Here is a 21641-nt window from a genome sequence, read left to right on the forward strand (position 1 = left end):
TTCCAGTCAGTATAGCTAGTACTGAGGTAGATGGACCAATGATCTAGTCTGTAAAACTCAGCATCCCCATAAAGAACTTTTTAGGCAGCCATTTACTCTACTGATTAGCTAGGTTTTAATTCTCCTGGCATTTTAATTTGAATCCATTTATTATTTTGATAATTGTATCTTACTTTTATTCTCATTTAGGTTGTAGGGTGCCTTAAGCATTTTATGCTGCAAGTAATATCAAATGTATTATGTTTTGAGGTGGAAAGATCCTTGTACGGGGCTACAATGCATACATTAAAATGGCATTTACACTAACATAAAAAATACTTTTTTAGTGTAAAATGGCATTTACACTAATGTAAAAAAATGGAAATGCTTTTTAATAGGCCAATTTAAATCAAGTTATTTGAAATTAAATCAAGGATACAAACCTATCCTATTTTTAAGTCTACACTTAAAAACTGAAACCAAGTTAAAACCCTCATTCTTCATTTAAAAACCAACCACAAGAAATAAATGGATACAACTGAGCACGAGTGTACTTTTTTTTTTAAACTGCAGGCTTCCTAGAAGACCCAGGAACTGGCAAGTCATGAGTACTGGATTTTATCCAGCTCTCTCTATGATCTAGTGACTATTTTTGTTTATCATCAACCTATTACAAATTCCTTTAAAACATAACATCTGTGGTATGTATTTCTGTATGTTTCATGTGTTTTTCCAATTAACCCAAACACCATTCTCCAATATTTTTAACTTCCTTTTCCCATCCCCACCATAAATGAATAAAATCTTGTTCCTTTTCCATCCCTTTCTTTATATATTGTCCATGGAGTTAAGGACCACCACTTTATCTTCTTTAAAACATTCTAAATATTCAACCTAGAAAGTACCAACAGTACCCAATATTGACTAAACATTCACTTATTTCATGGAACATCGCTCTGTTCAGTAACTACTAGCCATTTCTAGAAAATTCTACTCTTTTGAGTAAGAGATCTTCAGTATTCCTTAATGTGTACAAAAAGCCAGACAAAAGCTATCAACACTGTATTCCTACTCCGCTCCCCACAACCTTTTAAGCAGATATAATTCTGTAGTTACTACAGTGTAGTACAAAAAAACATGAGATGTGCATAACTTTCTAGTATCATGGCACTAATTAGCAGCAAACTAGTATGCCAACATCATTAGAGCAATGCTTGCTTGTATAGGAAATGTATACGGGAAATGGTTTAAGAAATTACCCAAGTTGTTTTAGATTTTTTCTGGATTCCACATAGGAATTATTCGAGTGATGAGTAGGCAACATACCAAATAGGCCCTGAAAATAAAGCTCCAACACCACTTCAAAATTTCTATATTATTTATTTAAGCAACAATCCAGCTTTATCAAGATACAACACACATTTAGAAGGATGAGATTCTCACCTCATGGTCAAGCACCAGCATGATCATGCATAGCACTAGAGTCGCTTGGACTCTTAAAGAGAAGCTTCCTCTACCCAATACTTACTTTTGTTAAGATCCGTTCCACCTTCACTTAAGGTTGGGCCTGATACTGGGGCAACAGAACAGCATCTCACATCACTAGCCCTGTTATTTGGCACTGGTCCCATCTTGTCATGCCTGAACCAAGTTTCTTCTTGTTAAAGGCAGCATGGTAATCACTAGCACCACGGCTGTTATTGTTCTGTAACACGCAACAGGGCTTCAGATATTTACCAGTTATTGCATGATTCCTTGGATAACCAACTGGTATGTTTTGCAGCAATGGGTAGGAAAGTGAGAGGGAGTACATTTGTCAACTGTCTTCTGATCTGTGCAACTCTGGACTTTCAACCCTTCTAAGCCCACTAAGGGGTTTCTACAAATTTCATGACAAAATGCCACCTAGCACACTCAGAACCAACCAGCCTAGTTTATGATACACTACTATATACCTTAGTAACCTTTCCATCAGCCATGGGCTGCAGAGGAATGCCACTGCTCTACGTCTACCACTAGGAAAAGAAATTACACATTCCACTTCCAGTAGACCCAAGGGAGACAAGACAGAAGTTGAAAAAAACTTCCTTTAAAAAAGATGAAGTACATAAAGTGCTTCTTTAATGACAGTTTGAGATGTACAGTCAGGCTCAAGTTGTGCAGTTCACAAGCATGGAGGGAAAACAAAGATGAGAGACATGAGTTCCAAGTAGTTAGAAGGAGCAAGAGAGGATCAAGTTTAACCAAGGACTAAGCTGGACTTTCCACCAGGTGGATTTCTCCTAGATGGTGCAGGTGCTGGGGTTACTGGACTAGGGACAGGTGCAGCCGGCAGGGGCTTTTCTTCACTCAGGCCCGAGGCAGTTTCAATTTCAACTTCTGTGTTTTCTAGAAGAAAAGAAAAGCAATGATCATGTGGAAACAGAATTATTCTCTCTCAGCTGAGCACCTACCATTGTTTGTAGGAAACTTAAAAGGTTTGTTTGTGCTTGAACACCTACAGTTGCCTTCCTCAACCTGAAGCGCCTCCCACATGCTAGACTCCAACTTTCATCAGTCCCACCCAGCATGGCCAATGATCAGGGATGATGGAGTTGGGAGTGGGACGGAGGGCACTTGGTTGGGGAAGGCAAATGGGAGTCTCATTAGCCCAGCTGTCTTGTGTCCTATCCGCTACCTGTGCTAGTATCCCTGCTTCAGACTCCAAGTATCAAAGTTATGCTGGATTATGCTCCATAAGACTTAAACAATAGGAGAGGGGAAAACTGCTGCCTAACAGCTCCACCCAGCAAATATACTTGTCTGGGGTTGCATCTTTTGTGGGCTTCATCTGATTTATACAGGACTGCACATGAGAAAGTTCCATGGTGTAACCATTCTGTTCTTCTATAGCATAAAAGGGAAACCTGTTGCCTTTGGATGACGTTGAACTACAACTCCCACTATCCCTGATCATTAGCCAGACTGGCTGGGGCTGATGGTAGCTGGGATTCCAGCAACATCTGAAGGGCCACAGGTTTCCCATTCCTGAGCTACACCTTGCACAGCAAAGGACAAGTTCTTTCAAATATAGAAGCCAGAACAGAGCAAATCCCCGTTTTGTATAAATATTTCCAAGATTTACCAACTGCCCAGAGTAAGGTGGCTGGTTTTGACCCATCAAGAACTCCATCTAACTCTGATGTATTCCAGTGTCCTGACAGAGCCATTATCAGTTTGTTTTATCAGACAGTTTTGAAAGCAACAATCAGAACCCCACTCATTGACCGAAAGGGAGAACTTTTGGATTTACTCTGTGGACACATTGGAGACAGCCACTTTTACAAGCACTAGGACAGGCAGGACATATTACATCAAACAGAACATCACCTGCAGGTCCTGCAATATAGTTTACATCATCGAGTGCAGAAGACCAGGATGTCATATCCAATACATAGGAAAGACCACAACTGACCTACGCATGTGCTTCAGGAACCACAAGTCGGCAATTTTGACAAAAAAAGTGGAGCAACCAGTTGAAATCATTTTAACATCGAGGGTCACAGCCTGTTGGACTTTTCCATTACAGCAATAGAGATGCCAGCAGATCCAGCAGCATTGACCAAAAGGGAGGACTTTTGGATTTACTCCCTGGACACATTGGCACCACATGGCCTGAACCTGGAGGACCGTACCACCACTACTTAGCTTCTGCAAAGGAAGCCCCTCTGAGCATTCCATCCTCAAAGCTCTATAACTGCCACCTTGGTAACAGCATTTGTATGTTGGCAGCTGATGAAGGCGGAAGCTGAAACATTTTGTTAATATAATAAAAACCTCTGTTTGGTTAATCACAATCACAATTACGTATATATATATACGTAATTTGGTTAATCACAATTACGTATGTGTGTGTGTGTGTGTGTGTGTGTGTGCATATACATATGTGTATATATATCTATATCTATAGTATTTTATGTATTTTAATTAATTTTAATGTTTTTGTGAGTTTAATGTTTACAATATTATTATGTACGTGTTTGATTTTATTTTTGTAAGCCGCCCTGAGTGCCCTATTATAGGGTAGAAGGGCGGGATAGAAATATTTTAAATAAATAAAATATCATTTATTAAATTTATATTCCATTCTTCTTCCCAAAGGAGCTCAGGGTGGTACTGTTTTTCTTTCTGTCTCTTACAATAAAAATGTAATTTTAAAAAGGGGAAAAAACTCCATCTAAGCCATCCAATTTAGCAAGGGAAGTGCATCACAATCAATCCACGTTATGCATATGCATCCTTCTGTTGAACGTGCTGGTGAATATTCATTGTACAAGCATCCTTATTATCACATCTAACAATTTGCTTAATTCAAGCACCTGTTTATGGTAAGCATATTCAGCATTGGCAGAACACACTATTAATGTTGTGAAACTGAATGTAGGCAGCATGTCTAACAGCACTTGATGTGCTAGTTTGGCCGGAGAACTAGGTACACCATATATCCTAATCACCTAATCAGATAGTGTAGAAACTCCTTGGTAAGCAGCTTTCTCAGATGTTTCAACCAAAGCTTTGAAATGAACAATTTGCCAAGCCTGGTCATTACAACCTAGCCAACACACTAATGACTGGCTACATGGATAGAATTCCTGCATATGCATTGAATTAGACTATTCTTGTTCAGTCTTGCAGCGTGGCTAGAATAAGAGAAATGCTTTGCTCAGTAACTCCTACCTGCCTAAGTACAAACAATTCATTGTACTAATACCAATACATTTCCAGGAAGAGAAATCAAATTAGATTTTTTTAAAAGTTAGCTTAGTTTCCACGCGACAGCTGCTTGCAATTTTCAAACTTTTTCAATAATCTTTGTACTGGAAAGTGTCTTAGCTACCATTGCTGCTTGTTTCTAGAATGGCTGCTCTTAAGCTCTGAGCAAGATCAAAAAAGGTTCAGTTGGTAGTTTTTAAACATAGCCCAAATTCCTCAGAAGTAATGTACTGTGACAGTTTTAAGATGTATACTACTAATTTCACAAAAATTGAGGATTGCTGAGGCCAACAATTCATGTTCCTTGACTGCTATATTGTCCAATACTCAGAATAATCAGTTACTTCTATGAAGTAGGCATGCATAATTCCAGACTTCGCCTTTGTTCCTTTGGACAGTATAGCCAGCATATAACACTACAGTCCAATGTTGCTTCATCTTCCAGATCCTAGTAGTAATCCTACCTATCTCAGACTGACCAAGAGCCAGCTTGCAAATACCTCAAAGACGGAAGTTATACTAACTGCCCATGTTATAATGGTCATGTAAACACATGTCAAGGTTCTTCAGAATTCTCACCCAATACATTTCAACTGACAATTCTGTACAGAGCACACAGTTTCCAGTTTAAGTAAAAAATGTTAAGTAGCTGGAGAGCCCACCTTGGGACCATTTCATATATAAACAACCTGTTTATAGGCAGATGCTATCTTGCTACTCAGCTGTCAACAAGTTATCCTTAAACGGCATAATGGCTAACCTGCCCTGCAACCACTTTTGAAACTAGCTCTCATGCATCATGTTCTGATTCCCAGGTGACCTTGCATCCTGCTATTTATTCTAGGAATCCAAGAGAGCTAAGGAATTCAGTGGCTAATCACTTGTATAGCTACACCTATCTGACCATACGTAGCTATGGGTATTATCAATGCTGTTTGGTAAATACATTTCTCCCCTCAGAATACTCATCTGCTCAGACTTTAGACTTGGAAGCAGATGTCTACAATTCCACTCACCAGCTGGCAGGGTAGAGTGCTCCTTGCCCTCCGGTGAGAAGGGTTCCTGGCAGCCTCCAAGGGGCTCTTCACATGTGCTGTAGTTTGAAGAAACCAGGTGTTCTTCCTGTTGCTTCTTTCCTTAACCAAGCCTTGGCTGCCAACAAGACAAGAACCTGCCTCTCTTGCCAGTCCACGTGGGGAGATGGGAAAAAGCACCACAAAGAATCAAAGCAGAAAGGAGAACAGACTCCCGTGCTTACTAGCACAAGAGTTTTATCTTAGCTCTATTCTTCTCGTTTTGGAGTGAAATACTCCTCCAGGAGCCTGAAAAGTTTGCAAGTTCTTTACATTCAGAAGAACCTTGTTCTGAAAACCTGAACAACTCATGAGGCAACATTTTCTTTTTTGCCTTATAATTTGTTCAAAGGTGATTCTTAAGTTCAGATTTTCAGAGCAAGGTGCTTCTGAATGTAAAGAACATGCAAACTTTTTCAAGCTCCTGGAGGAGTATTTCACTCTGAAATGTGTAGAACTAAAATAAAAAAAGTTTTGTACCATAAGCAGTGGAGCCTGTTCTCTTTCTATTTTCATTTCTCACCAGTACTCCAAGCTTACTAGAAGGTTTAAGAAACTGGTAATAAGTAGAAATTTTTATTATTTATTTATTATTTGATTTATATCCCGCCCTTCCTCCCAGCAGGAGCCCAGGGCAACAATCTGGCTTGGGGAAGTGGGTGGAACTTGTATAGTTTCCTGTTCAGGAGGGAGGCCGTGTGAAATGCAAAGAAGGCATTCTTAATCCCAGTTCTTGGGAACACACTATTTTAGAAACATGATTGTTACCATACAAGCTAAGCATCAGTAGAAACAAGATCAATTTTCTTTAGAAGTTGCCTGCATCAATCAAGTTTTCTCCTTTGCTTATGTCAATTGCAGATGCCCTTCATGAGGAGTTCACTTCTTTCCATGGTGGTATGAAGCACATAGGGTTGTATCAATGTAATGCCAAGGAGACTGTTCCATCAGCACTAGCATTTCTGCTTGCCTGACAGAACAGTCTTCCCTCTCCTCCCCTGCACAGTGTTCTGGGGGTTCTCGCAACCCACTAGAGTAGATTTGGGGAGGGTATGGAAGGAAGGAAGTGGGAAGTCCTATTGCACTAGCCGAACCCTTGTGCTGGCTTCCGTTAGCACAACATGCTCATTGAATACAGCCCATAATCTGTGCAGTTCATGTTCAACATGTGGTAAGAGGACAGGACCTCAAAATTCTCAAATTGTGTTTTGGGGAGCCTTCCCAAAACATCGTAGCTACTTGAAACTCAACTGCAAGGACAGAACAACTTCTGGCAGTCCTCATTTCATCTTTAGCCCAAGACAGAAAGAACACCTGAGAAAAGAGGCAACCTGTTTTGGGACCCAGCGCATATCACAACACTTTGGGGAGGGAAAACAGTGTATCCAGATTCATAAATATAAAAGGGCAGGGTGACATGGTATTGCCCAGGCTTCTCCCTGCATGCACCTTGTTTGGATTAGAAGAGGTTCCCTCCCCATTCCATCCACCAATCTTTGGAAGTCCAACCTCACACTGAAATCCAACTATTTAAAGGAGGGGTAGGTTCCCTTCATATGTTTTTGTGGCTATAGTTAGCATGGCTGATGGCCAACATGATGGGAGTTGCAGTCCATCTGGAGGGCCCCATTTTAGCTACCCGAGATCTAGTTCCCTAACTGCCAGTGGCATGAGGTTTGCTCTTCTTGTAGCATGTTACAATCCCGTTCTTGGACTGTAATGATATAATGCATGTATGGGTTTTAAATGGGAGTTTGTCGAGTTGGGATTTGTCTTGTGATTCTTCGGTCAGGTTGTCTTTCTGACCTTGACTCAAAAATCTACTTCAACTGGCAGATTTCTGGACGATTAACCGCAAGATGAAAAAAAACTGTATCCATCTCAATGAGAAACATTCTTCACCAAACACAGGGAGATTGAGATTAGCTATGTTTGGTGTGCACTAGACAGAGGAGGCAGCTAAGGCTCTCTGCTGAAATTCTGAAGATCAGTCATCTTAGAAAGCCATTTCAAGCATGTAAAAAGAGAGCTAAGAGAAGGCAAAGGTCTACAAAAAGCCTATAGAGAGAGATTAAGTGAATAATGACAGCTGCCTAGCAGAAGAAAGGCGTTCTATTTCACAGCTGATAAAAGATACCCATGTGCACATGACATTAAGCATCACAAATACCTGTTCTGCTTGAACTGGACTTATTCAATTCTATCCACTCCATTTCTTCCGCAAACAAGTGTGCTGACTTTGGGCTGCTTTAGTATTGCCAGCAGCCTCTTCACATGGTAGTGGGCATTTCTCATGCCATTAGCTGTTCAACCACCACAAATAAGAGTACTGCAGTATCAGAAGAAGGACTACCTAAGCTGGAAAGCTCAAGTGTAGGTTTTTGGGTAAAATCCATTAGTCACACCACACATTCACATGCAGCCTTCTCAGAGAGCTCAGGACCCTTAAAAGTCTCAGAGCTATGCCTTTACAAGTGACAGGTCTGGAAAGCTTAGCTTCATAAAGACTAACTCGCTTTATTACCTAAACGTAACTGGAAGTAAAATGAACACTCAGTGGTAATAAGTTGGGCTCATGGAAGCCTCCCGCTTGCTTCACTTTTAATAGTTCCTCACATTTGCAAAAAAAACAACCCCACACCCCAATCCACATATTACGTTTGGTGGCAGGAGCACCCGAAACCCATACCCCATGTACACAGAGAATCAAATTTTCTGCATTTATTCATGTGTGAACTAGTCCAAGGGGCAGCCTTGTGCAAGACCAAGGGGCTAGAGAGTTGACAGACAGTTCTTCAATATAAAGACATCTGTCCTCAAAACTCATCCTGGTCCTTGTAAAATCCACATTTATCCTTTAAGACCTCAAATATAGATCTCATATTGATTCAGTGCACCCCCCTCCCCAAGCTGGAAAGCAAGTTTCTTTAGAGAAAAAGGGAGGGAGTACTTACCAGGAGCTTCAGCTTCTCCGCCCTGCAATAATAATAAAAAAGTCTGTTATTTCCGCTTCTTCGTTACCACCAGCTAGCGAATATTACTTCTGTAGCTGAGCCAACAAAAGTAGGCAGATTTATCAATAGCAGAAACCTGACACAGTGAATGTAGTCTTGAGATTTATGAAAACTCAGTCATAATGGACATGCATTTTCCACTTTGTAAGACCATTCATTTCCAATCTCTGTGTTGAGGCACACTAGCATACGAGGAGGGAACTGCTGTCCCCTACCAAAAAAAAGAAACTAGGAGTATGTAAGCCTTGAATACTCACAGAGAGAAGAAGCTGTCTATTGTGTGGCCGCATGTTTTACTGATTTGGCCCTGCCTCTTTCTAGTCAGCCTCTACAGGTGCTGGAAATTCTGCTGCATCAAGAGTGCCTGGATTATTCAATCACTTCCCACGTAGAATAACCTACCCTTGAAGGTGCTCCCATAACAGACCATTAAACACATACCAGAGGTGGTTTCTGGAGGGCTGGATGTTCTTATTCTTACATATCACCAAACATTATTCTTAGGTCGCTTCCACACTTTAGCACTTCTGAGCATGTATCTTATCTATTCAAACAGATGCTGGTATATGTCCTTGGTGCAATATAGTGCACCTTCACAACCTCCCAGGATGCAAGTACGCTGCTCTTACAGATGAAAACTGGACTTTTTTGCAATACGTAATGGGGAAAAAGCACTGTAAAGTGTGGGATAACTACCATTTGCCATTGCCATTGAATAACCTCTGCACAAATTTTGTACAAAACCAATCAGGATTAATGCCCAACAAAGAGGTTGCCTGGAAGCCACCTCAGACCAATTTAATTCAGAAAAAAGCATGCTAGACTACAGAGGTAGATTCAAACACACTGCAAAATTCTAGACCAGCCTTTCCCAACCAGTGTGCCTCCAGATGTTAGACCACAACTCCCATCAGCCTCAGCCAGCATTGCCAAAGGTCAGGAAAGATGGGAATTGTGGTCCAACAACATCTGGAGGCACACTGGTTGGGAAAGGCTGTTCTTCTAGACCAATGTCTAGAAACTGCACAGCTATAGCCAAACTTTAAGATATGTTAGCTAATGCAATCCTATTGGATTGCTCTGAATCCTGAAGATCTCAAACCTCTTTTAAATAAATGTTTTTACTATTTATTGTTGTAGAGAGATTCCAGAAACCAGAGTCTATGCAAGTGTTTGGAATGTATACACTTTGGGGATTGCAACTGAGCTGGCCAACCCCTATTTCATGTTTGCATAGGGGTCTACATGGGCTGAATTAGGTGCATGTAGGCTCACCTACACATTTTAATTCTGCAGTAAACAGATAAACACACATGGACACAAGCTCCTCTGCAAGTGTGAAAATCAACACGCAAATATTGGGCAAATAAAAGACTGTTATACCATAAAGCGTTGAGAGGAAAATCTGAACATAAGCAAGGTTCACCTACTTGTCATATTAATCAAGAGCTATCTGCAAAGTAAAATACAAAACTCTAATACTTCAAAAAGTGATTTCTGTGGATAAATTAGTTTAGCACCATGTACACCCAAAGAAAGCTTAGAGGCCTATAACAAAATATGTATCACTCTACTGTTATTTGAGCAACAGGATGAAACCATGCTAGTAGGCAGCGAAGCATCTCTAGCACAGGCCAACCTTTGATTACTAATGATCTGGTATATAAACCAAACTTCGGGGGCAGTTTACCTATGTTAACTTAGCTTCAAAAAAGCACCATCATGCAAATGATCCACCCTATTCAAATTAGAGGAACCCCTAAACACACGCACATCTACTGAAGTCACAACAATGTGAACCAGCACAAAAGGTACCCTTCAATAGGAGGCAGGCTCGCCTACCACTCCCACCAAGGACTGCAAGCTGCTATGCTATCAGGGTCACCTGAGCCCACCTTCAGGTGGCAAGCAAAAGCAGTATTTTCAGAGCAGCAGTTTTGCTTGAAATTGAATCTATCAAGGAGTAGGAAAATCTTGGTAAAATTACTCTTAAGAAGGAAGGTAACAGAATAAGACAGCAAAGCCACCTTTCTGTTACCATTTTAATATTTGCAACTGAAAAGGAGAGCAGCTCTTACCTTTGGGTCTACACAGTCACCAGAGTTGGCATCAGAAGAGTTTTTCCTTCGTGACTCAGGTACTTCAGAACTTTCATTGACATCATTGGACTTAGGTGCTGTGAATAAATTGTCACTGTAATATGTATATAAAGCAAATACCCACAGTAATAAAATCATGTATTTCTAAGCAAAGGCATCTAACCTACCCATTTTTTGTACCTGCTTAACACACACTTTAACCAGCACAATCTAAGGCCACCCTATATAAAGTGTTTCTGAATGTTAAGCATCTGCTAGCATTTTAGCTTAGCACAAGTGTTTTGTCCCAGCAGTTACCATTTGACCTATTCCATTTCCAAACTTTATGCAGTTTTCTTCATTTATAGGAAAAGTTCGCTGAACGCTTCACAGACATTCTAAAAACAGCTTACATTAACATAAATATTTATTCACTCATTTTCCACTACAATGCCATTAACATTTCTCCAATTCTTACATGCAGATAATCTGTACCTGGCATGGCCACTGGTGTGGTACAGACTGGGTCATCAGAGTCTGCATGCATACAGGCTAGAACTTGCCCCTGTGCCAAGGGATCATAAATGATATTGGCTGAAGCAGACAATGGCTCAATATCTATTACTACTGCCATATGTTGCACCAATACCCTATAATCTCAGGGCTTCTCCCAATAGAGGGAGAAGTAGTTCATGCTCTCCACCCATCAGCACTGCTCAAGTATGGACAAGCCCTAAATTGAAAGTTATCTTCTCTCCAGCGATGCTTTCATTGACTGGCAAAGACTATTTTATAGCTCCAAAACAAGGTCAAGAAGCACAGTCCCTAAATCCAAATCCAGATATTCAAGCAGGGGCTCCCCATTATTATTTAATTACCTGTTGACCTAGCCCAGGAGGGTGGATTCTCTTCTGGAGTCCCAAAGATACTGGATGCCATCTTGTTCTTTCTTGTTCCTTGCTGCTCTTTGGGCAAATCAAATCCCAAGTTGAAATTGGAACCACCACCAGGTGGACGAAGGACCCTATAAAGGGACACAAAAGTTATGTTTACAGCATTCTAGTCTACAGTGTAACCTTGATGCAACATGATGAAATAAACCTATAAGACATGGTACACCTTTAGCCCATTTCAAACCAGCTGGTTGTGTTTCACACATGAATAAAAAGAAGTGGCCAAGAACTCATCAATTCTCTTTCATTCAACTGAGATGACATGAGGCGCTCATTTGCAATTTAGTGATTAGAGATGATCACACAATGACATCAAGACATCTCTTTTAAGGATGATACTGAACACTTTAGCCACCAGACCCTTTTACCTCTAAAAGCACTTTCAAAGTAATTGGAATTCTCAACCAGTTGCCCCACTCATAAACAAGAAAGATTTTAAAAGTTGTATGCGGGCAGAGAATCAAGTCAGTCTAACTGTTTTCAAAGTATACTGAAGGACTTTCTAACAGAGAGGTTCCCAGTAACTGTGAGAAGGAAGCATAGAAGAACAAGGTCAGACTGAAGGAAAGTTAAAGGATCAGAAATTGAAGTTATTTCTAATTGTCATACTGTTCTGATAACACGCCATAGATCCATGGATCAATAAGCAACACATCATGCCGTAGGTATACCTGACTTCAGCACAATTAAAGACTGCTAGCCTTGCAATGTGGAACAGTGCATTAAGGAGTATAGCACTGTAGTCAGAGCTCTTTTGAACTAGATGTTAGATATGGTTTAGTGTACTTCAGATGTTAAGCTCTGGACATAGTGCCACTGATAAACATACAGGCAGGGCTGTGGTGTCGGTACGCCAAACCTTCGACTCCGACTCCTCTATTTTTCTACTGTCCGACTCCGACTCCACCCAAAATTGCTTCCAACTCCACAGCCCTGGAAAGGGCTGTAAATGTCTTTTTAAATTGGAAGCTCTCGTAGCAGCATTTTTATCGCTGCCTGAATATGCGCTGATCTTGGCATCACAGCATTTTTCTTCATCTGGGTCCTGTGTCATACACTTACACACAAAATGTTTTCCATCTTGAGTTATGGTGAAATGCTCAACTACAGCTGACTTCATGAGAAGCTCTTTGACATTATGAATTTATATTTTAAAAAATTTGTCAATCAAAATTTATTTTGAAGCCAGAGTCGGAACATTTCTACCAACTCCGACTCCACCCAAAATTGCTTCTGACTCGGACTCCACGACTCGGCTATATCACAAACAATCTGTAAACATCCCTATTAACCTAAGAAATGGGAATTCTTCTAGCACATCTTTTTTGCCAGGGTCTTCTACCTAGATGTTGCCAATCCACCACACCAGTCTGCAAAACATCATAAACACTGCCAAAGTCTGTTTGAGTCCTCTGTCATTTGGATTTGCCTCGTACACAAATTTCTAACTAGATGCTTCAGAAAGATCAAATGTTGCAATTTTGTGGAAGTTCAGCATACCTACTGTATAAAAGTGTTTTAGATACATTTAAGAACACTCTGAGCACATAGCCAAGAGCAAACTTCAAGACAGAAAAGCTGTACCTCCCAACAATTAACAGTCAGTTTCATCAAGGCAACTGTTGCAATTAAGTAGCAAATACATGAATGTGGCAAAGTATGATTTTGGTTCATATGTGAGTTGCATTATTAAAAATCCAATCCAACTTCAGGTAATTTGGAAGTCATCCACATTTTATGTCTTTTTCCTGAATTAAATGAAAGAGAAACCAAAATTAAAATTAAGAACCATCTTCCTTAACAGGGCTTAACAGCTGGCAGGCGACTGGAACCCCCATTTTGAGTGTACAGAATGCACTCAACGCAAACACTGGAAGGAATCCTACAGGCATCATTCCTAAAGGAAGTCATTTCTGGATGGAAATCCAGGTATCCACCACCATTTTTCTTGCAACATGTATATAGGATCTTCACTCATGGGCAGCTGCCAAAAGCATACATTCCAATACGAAAGTCCTTTTTATGCATGAACATTTTATGCTGAAGTGAAAAGGACTCAGCAGTCACCGTGACAAAGCTGAAGGAGGAAGGAAAGGGCTGCTTCTGTGGGTTGGGATCTTTGCCATCCCCTAGTTCCAGAGTGCATTTGCACTTCCTTTATGCTCCTTTGGTCTGGAGGCAAGGGGCTGGTACTGTGAGTAGGGCAGCAAGTACCAGTGACCAGGAAAGACTGCCATGAACACCTCCACACATCCCTAACTACACCTTTTAGTGGATTTAATTACAAGCTGTTTTGGGAGACAATATTGACTAAGCCCATAACAGTTACTGTCTCACAAAGAAGAACCTGCCTCTGCATACTAGATCAGTCATTTATGGTATAAAGGAAGGGTGTATGCAAAGAAAAAGCTGTAATAAAAGTTCCCAACCTTGTTGCCTGGAGGCCATTCTTATTCAACAGAGGTATCTAAACAAGTGCATTCAAAAATAATATGAGGTAGTTCTATGCACGGTCCATCACTCTTTCAGAGTTGAGCCTTTAACAAAAAGCTCCATCGCCGTGGGCTCCAACTGGGAGAAAGGGTGGGATATAAATCTAATAAACTAACTAACAAGCAAATGCCTGAGCTCCCAGAAGCCAAGTTTTAAGTAGGGCAAACAGAATTTTAACATGTCCTCATAATTCAGAAGGTTCTTTCTGTGAAAAAAGTGCTTGCATTTTACAAAAGAATCGTTTGAGTATAGCCTTGTTTGTGCCCTAGAGATCCCATCGGCATCACTCATATTTGCCCTCTCACAACATCTCATCTCCCCCAAAAAACAACAGCACTGATTGCTGCTTGACATCACACTTCAAGAAAGTAGTCTAATGCAGGGGTGGGCACTCTGCAGCCCTCAAGATAAAGCTGGACTTCAACTCCTATTACAGAGCCAGTGTGGTGTAGTGGTTAAGGTGTTGGGCTATGACCTGGGACACCAGGGTTCAAATCCCCACATAGCCATGAAACTCACTGGGTGACCTTGGGCCAGTCACTGCCTCTCAGCCTCAGAGGAAGGCAATGGTAACCACCCTCTGAATACTGTTTACCATGAAAACCCTATTCATAGGGTCGCCATAAGTCAGAATTGACTTGAAGGCTGTCCATTTCCATCTCCCATCAGCCCCAGCCAGCAAGAGAAGTAACAGGAGCTGTAGTCGACAACATCTGGAAGACCAGATACACCTTTCTACTGCACCATGGTGTGTGCCATGGAATTCATAAACTAGCAAAAGTGGTATATAAATACAGCATACTATAGAATTTCCTCCAGCTAGAAGGAACTTAAGAGATATCCCTACACAAATACATAAACATACATCCCTACACAAATCTCTTGTGACATTTTGTATAGTTAGGAAGAAGTCAATTTCAAAACCATTACTTAATGGCTTTGAAAGCTTGCTGTGGCATCTTTATATCAAAGGCATGTAACTTAAGTTATTTTTGTTATAGAACACAGATCTTTGTTTCCTCCTTCGGTAATACAGCCATTTAGGGTGCAATTCTATGCTCATTGGTTTGTCAGCTGAGGGGATCTTCAGATGATGTGAAAGGCTGTGAAGAACACTGGAAATGAGCAACTGCTGCCTCCCATCAAAAACACACCCATGGAAATGCCAAAGTGCTGGCTAAGCAGCTCTGCTGGCAGAGTTGCCAGTGCATATCCCAAAATGGGGCGCAGTCATGGACAGGGCATGGATTGCAGCATATACACTGGATTGTGAACCCAATTTATGGACATTCTGAAAATCTGCAAGGGCCCAGGGACCAAAGGGGGCCTCCCTATAAGGCCATCAGGACTCTCCCAACAGCACACCCTAACCAGCCCTGCCCCCTCTTCCAGTGCTTTTGCTTGGCTGGGCTGTGTCCTTGTACTATGATGGTCCTTTATTGGCTGCCATACCTGCTGCTCACCTGCCAGAAGATTGCCTGGAGGGAATGCAACCCTTGGGCTGAAGAAGGTTCCTCACCCCAGGACAACACTAGAACAGAAAGGGGTGTAGTTAATTCCTCTCCTATTGGCTCCAATGGGAGCAAAGAGGCTGAGAAAACAATTACTCCACCTGCCAGGCTTTTTATGTCCCCCTTCTCCATACATGAATGGAAGGTGTTTTGGTTGCCACAGAGCTGCCACCAGCAGAGCTTGGAGCCTCTGGATTCCCAATCATAGGACTGGCTTGACCCGTCTTGATCTTGCAAGGCAAATGAAGTCATTCAACCCCTACCAAGTTCCTTTGTTCCAAGACAAGACATTTCTTCAAACTGCCTTTTGAAAAAGATCCAGTTATCCCCCCCAACCCCACCCCATGCTCCCCTTGTAACCCTAAGAACAACCAATGCAACACTGCAGGGTGCTGACCAGTACAAAAGATCCTCAAAGTAGCAGCACTGAAACCTGCTTCTTAAGATCCAAACCGTTTAAAGCAACAGTACACAACAAGCTTAATAGACCTTCACTCCTTCCAAGATCCAGCCTTCCTTGAGATTCCAGTGACATGCAGAAGTTGGACTAAGCTGGGAACAGCTTTTCAGAGGATAGGAGAAATTGCTGACATATTCAAAGCTTCTAAGCCTTGAGTTAACAGGTAGAGATAGTCAAAGATGCCAGACAATAGAAGTGTGCTCAAGCCCCACCCAGTGAGAGGAATCACTCGCGGAAACCATGCCAGATTAAGGCACTCGCTATCAAGATATACAAGAGAGGCAAAAAGGGAGGCCAACAAACGGTGTCAAGGGTGACGCAAACAGCCTCTGAGAGCACCTAATCCAGCTGCTGAGTTGGTCGGGGAGGGGTAGATGCCGCCTTTGTTAGGCTGGGGAGCAGACACGCTGATCAGGCTGGCTGCTGAGGGAGTTAAGACTCCACTGAGCCTTGGAGCCTGCCCCCGCACCCCACCCCACCCCACCCCAGGCAGCTGTTTCTTGGGGAAGGAGAAAGGAAAAAGGCCTGTGGGCAGGCACAAGGCGCAGCGGCCCCCTAGCAGGTTCCTCGCTGGGTGCGGCCCCGCTCTTACAAGCCCCAAAGATCTTATACACGGCGGAAAGCCGACAGCTCAAAACTAGTCCAAGCACTAGCCTCGTGGCGAATCTTTAAAAGTAAAAAGACGGGGAGGGCTCTTCACAAACACACAACACCCTCCCCCAAGATTAGTCTGTTAAAAGCTCCCAAAGCAATATGGTGTGTCCTTTCTCCATTTCCCAGCGCGGAGCAACTCCGAAGCCAAGAAGCAGGGACAGCGCTTCCTCCCGGCTGTCGTAATGTACAAAGGGAAGGGGGGGGGGGCAAGAAAGTGACAATAAATATGCCACAGGTCCGGAAACCGACTGAGGCCTTCGGAGAAAGGAGCATCGCCGATCCCCCTCCAACAACGGAGAATGGCCGACACCGCGCCTGTCTTTTGGGCATCCTTACAGACATAAAAGAGAAGGCGACGGCCGCTCTCGCTCGCCGGAGACGCATCTGGGCGGCGTGGATGTGAACCTCCACGCAGATGCCGCCGAGTAACAACAGGCCACCGCGTGTCTCCCCACATTACAAAAAGCGGCCGGGGGGAGCAGACACGTAGTGCGTAGATTCCGATATAACACCCCTCCTTCCTCCTTTCAGCCGCTGAGAGTGAGGACCACCGACGCCTCCCCCAACGCCACAGGAACGGGATTTTACCCGGTAACGGTTCACCCTCTCCCTTCCTCGCACATGCCGAGGAAGAAAAAGGAAATTTAAAGAATCGGAAGCGTGGGGGTTTTTTTTTTGTTTAAATGAAGAGTTCTCTTCCCCTTCCCCCGCTTCTCTCTGGAAAACGGTTTAAACAGATCCCAGACGAACCTGGAACTGCTTCGACCGCTGGGATCCATCCCCTTGTAGGTGGTCGTGGTGGTCATGGCGGGGAAGAACTGGAATGTGGAAACCGCCCCAGTAAGAGGCAAGCGGAAGATGATATTCCCGCACCTCCTCACTCCACTACTGCCGGCGACAACTGCAAAAGCCACCCGGTGTAGGCAGCTCCTTTTATACCCGTCATGCCTTGGGTCATTTCATTGGACAGTTCAAATCCGATCTCCCAATCTTATTTGCCAGCCTTGTGTCACTCCAGATATTGTTCCGCCTCCAAGTGTCAGAGACCAGTACTCTCCTCCACTGCTTAAATAAGACTGGACGAGGGATACTTTTACTTTGCAGTTATTGGTTGTTCTTGCTGCTCATCCCCTTTATGATTTAACAGTGTGGCTGCCACTCAAGGTAAGTGAGTTGGGATTGGCTGGACTACACATGAGGCAATAACAACGTCCTTAGCCTTTCTTATGAAATAGCAGTTTAAGGGGATCCCTTCATAGGGAGTGGCATAGCAGCAAACCCGCAGTATAGAGCAGTCTGACTCCGGAACCTGACATAAACCCTACATTTCATACAATGCCTAAAACTAGGTTTAACACAATATACGAAACGTATCGCCTTGCGCTTTCAAGTTACACAACCACGCGGCACATCACCAGCAAGTTACTTCAACACAATGCCTCAGATCATTATCGCCCCTTAGCTTCGCGCCTCCAAAACACAATTGAACTGTGCGATACTAACATTCATGAAAGGGGGGGGGAATCAAAATAGAAGGATGCAATACCATGGTATCATATATGATTGCTATTGTGGTGTATGCTAACTACGATGGGCAAGAAGAGGGGCAGACAAGGGGGAAAACTGACGAAATTGCTCTTGTAGTCAGCATGACTAACCATGAAATAAGCAGTTTTCCGCCGAAGAAACAGAAGTGGGAATGAGACACAGCATGGTGCTTGACCTTCCACTAAGTGTAGGCTCCAGCAGCTGCTTTGTAAAACTCTTTTTATATATTTAAGCGTGCTAAGTATTTAAACATCAGATGTTTTAGATGAGCAGGATTCTCCTAACGTGCCTCCAGCTTTGCTCCAGGAGAAATGCAGTGGCAATAGGGGATGGCAGAAGATCTTTTGCAGAGCAAGCAGCAAATAGGGTCTCTCTCTCACACACCCCTCACGGTGCATAGAACCCAAGGCTGGCCAAGTTATTCTGGAAGCTGAAGCAGAAAATTTCACAAGTGCCTCTCACCTGCTCTGGCAGTAAAAATGCAATATTAAACAATTTTCTGCTCTTTTATGACACCCAAAGTCAGCTGCCTGAGGTGGCTCACCCTGCCTAATAGCAGGATGGACTCTGAAGTTGATGCTTTGAAAGGAGAAAGCAGCTGAATAGGGAGTAGCATCTTGCTTACTATTAATTGATTATAAAAGTAATACTTCTCAGCGTTACAGATTTACTACTCATTCCCCCTCCCAGAGCTGTGGGTTTCTAGTATATCTAGTATGTTTAGAAGCTTGAGAGAGTGAACATGTGCATATATTAAGTAAAATAAATTTTAAAACTAAATAAGCTTTCACTGCAAAACACCGGAGGAAGTCTGCAGCTACACATACAACAGCATACAACAGAAGAGAACAACTGCATGTCTGAATAAATCTTTGCAGACTGTTGATAGCCCTGCTTCAAGTTTGTTATGCTATGATCTGACATAACAGCACCAAATACAAAGGAAGTGCATCATTTACTTTTCTAGTAGCAGAACTGTTAAAAGATGCTGTTCTCAAGTATAACTCTCCAACACAATGCTAGCAAAATCAGTGTGAAGTTACTTTAAGCAGAGGCATCAAACAATACTATGTAGTTTCTTCCCCACATTCATAGACAACCCTTGACCCTCAGTACTGCTGTTGAAAGCAGTATTTCTGTTCACTTTTCCAAATCGAGAAATAGATCAGAAAAATAATTTCTCGGTTGAATGTCATTCAATGAAGAAGAATTTAATACAACAGTTGTTAGGTGTGAAGTCATGGTTGTCTCGGTACAGGTAAATAAGGAGGAAGGACCTGAAATCCCCAGTCAAAACATCTAACCCAGTCTACACTCCCTGAAAGATTGTTATTTCATGTACATTGTCTTGAGATAATTACCCTCTTTGGCATCCTTTACTTCTGTGCCTTGTCATGTAATTCACTAGTCTCTTACTCTTGGGACAGGGCAAAAAGAGCAACACATACAATCCCCACACTATCCCATGCTTTCATGACACCAAAGTTTGCCTTTAATTACACACATTGGTCCTACTCAACACGATACTCATTTTGAAAATAGCCAACCCCATGTTACAGCAATTGAGTAGGCAGCTTCTTTCAAAATTAAAGAGTTTTTGGTGTCTCTCAGAAGTTTATTTACACTATAGACCATTAGCTATTTCCCATAATTATCTGTATACACCATGATTAATATGTTCGTTAACTGGGAGATGAAAAATTGCATTAAGAACCCCAAGACATCAGAAAGCCCACATCCCTTTGACAGTAACTCAGTTTGGCTGAGAGAAAGTGAAAACCCATTGTTTCCCATACATTTACCTCCTGTGCTCATGGGAATCAGTCTAGAAACTGGTAATTGTAGATGCTTGATCGCAGATGATCAAGTAGAAAAATAAATAGAAGTCTCCATGAACCCAGTATTTTCTACCAGTGAATGCTCCATTGCTGCTCACACAAAGATATATTTCCATCCTTCTGAAACTCCCCAGACCATGGTAAAGAGATTTAGATCTTTGAAGCAGATGGGTTTTTTTAAAAAAACACACACCTCTCCCTTACATATTTTCTTTTGTGCATATGTAACAATTGATCTCCACTGTATTTAGAAAATAGAAAAGACATTTTAATTTAGCCTTTTAAATATTTTAATAACAGTATTTGTACTTTTTCATGATATTTTTTATTTGTTGTATACTGCCTTTGGTGGTTTTTAGAAAGGCAGTATAAAAATAAAATTTCTGAAATGCAGATATGCTCACTTAACTCAACAAGGAGCTAATTTCAAACTATTACACAATGTAATTATATTAAAACATTCCAATAAATTCCTTCAGATTGCCTTATTTTAAAATACTTCTAATAAAATTCCTACATACTATCAGGTGAATAAACACTACAAGGGATGGCGACAGAACCTCCTCAAATGAAAAAAAGTTTTTTGAACAATTCCATTATTAAGAAATTCTTATTTTGGATTCCAGCCTTATGTGATGAACTCAAATCTTGACAACTGATGCCAAAGCCTCTCTTCTGCCTCTCCTTCCATCTTCTCTCAAGCAGCTCAATGCTATGAACTGATTTTTAACAGAAAAAGAGATGCTATTTGCAATTAATGTCCAATCCTATGCCCAACAGCTCTGAACTAGATACCGTACCTCTGTCATGACTATGACCTTAGAATGACAATTTTGCACCAGCTTCTATGGCTCCTTTGAGGCCCCACATGGCAACAAGAGCAACTTTACTGTCTTGCTGCAGCAGAGTTGTGGCAAGAGTAGGGAGGCAACTGTATATATGCCTGTTTCTGCACACACATCTTCTCAGACTAGTCATGGCACTGGTTGGGCCTTCACACTAATCCTAGAACCCCAATGCTGCTGTATTAACATAATGGATTACATGACAGACTGAAACACCGTGTCTACATCCCCATTCCATGACAACTTAAGATACTGTTCTCCTTGAGAGCAGTTTTAATGAGGAAATGTGTAAGATAGAATACATTTGAGAGATTCTTATCTTAAAAATGTAGCTTCTGGTCCCTCTAAGAATATAGTAATTTTGTCCTTGTTTATACATCTTAACTGCAGTTTATAAATGCTTTGCAATTTATGGATTACATTCTGCAATTAAAACATCGAAG

General features: G+C 41.8%; 1 protein-coding gene across 2 annotated transcripts; it reads right to left on the minus strand.

Annotated features, from left to right (window-relative positions):
- Window positions 1–1343: 1343 nt before the first annotated feature.
- On the minus strand, window positions 1344–17887 carry JPT1 (Jupiter microtubule associated homolog 1). Of its 2 annotated transcripts, XM_061616131.1 has the most exons (7): window positions 17304–17515; window positions 15955–16083; window positions 15795–15873; window positions 11775–11920; window positions 10897–10994; window positions 8759–8780; window positions 1344–2367 (listed from the first exon to the last, which is right to left on the minus strand). In XM_061616131.1, the coding sequence occupies exons 1-7, from the start codon at window positions 17422–17424 to the stop codon at window positions 2219–2221; spliced, it is 744 nt and encodes a 247-aa protein (XP_061472115.1). In that variant the 5' UTR covers window positions 17425–17515; the 3' UTR covers window positions 1344–2218. The 2 variants fall into 2 exon arrangements, with proteins under 2 accessions (XP_061472115.1, XP_061472117.1); XM_061616133.1 differs by lacking the exons at window positions 15795–15873; window positions 15955–16083; window positions 17304–17515 and adding an exon at window positions 17718–17887.
- Window positions 17888–21641: the final 3754 nt, after the last annotated feature.

Source organism: Rhineura floridana, chromosome 3 (assembly GCF_030035675.1).
Source record: "Rhineura floridana isolate rRhiFlo1 chromosome 3, rRhiFlo1.hap2, whole genome shotgun sequence".
Classification (NCBI taxonomy): Eukaryota; Metazoa; Chordata; class Lepidosauria; order Squamata; family Rhineuridae; genus Rhineura; species Rhineura floridana.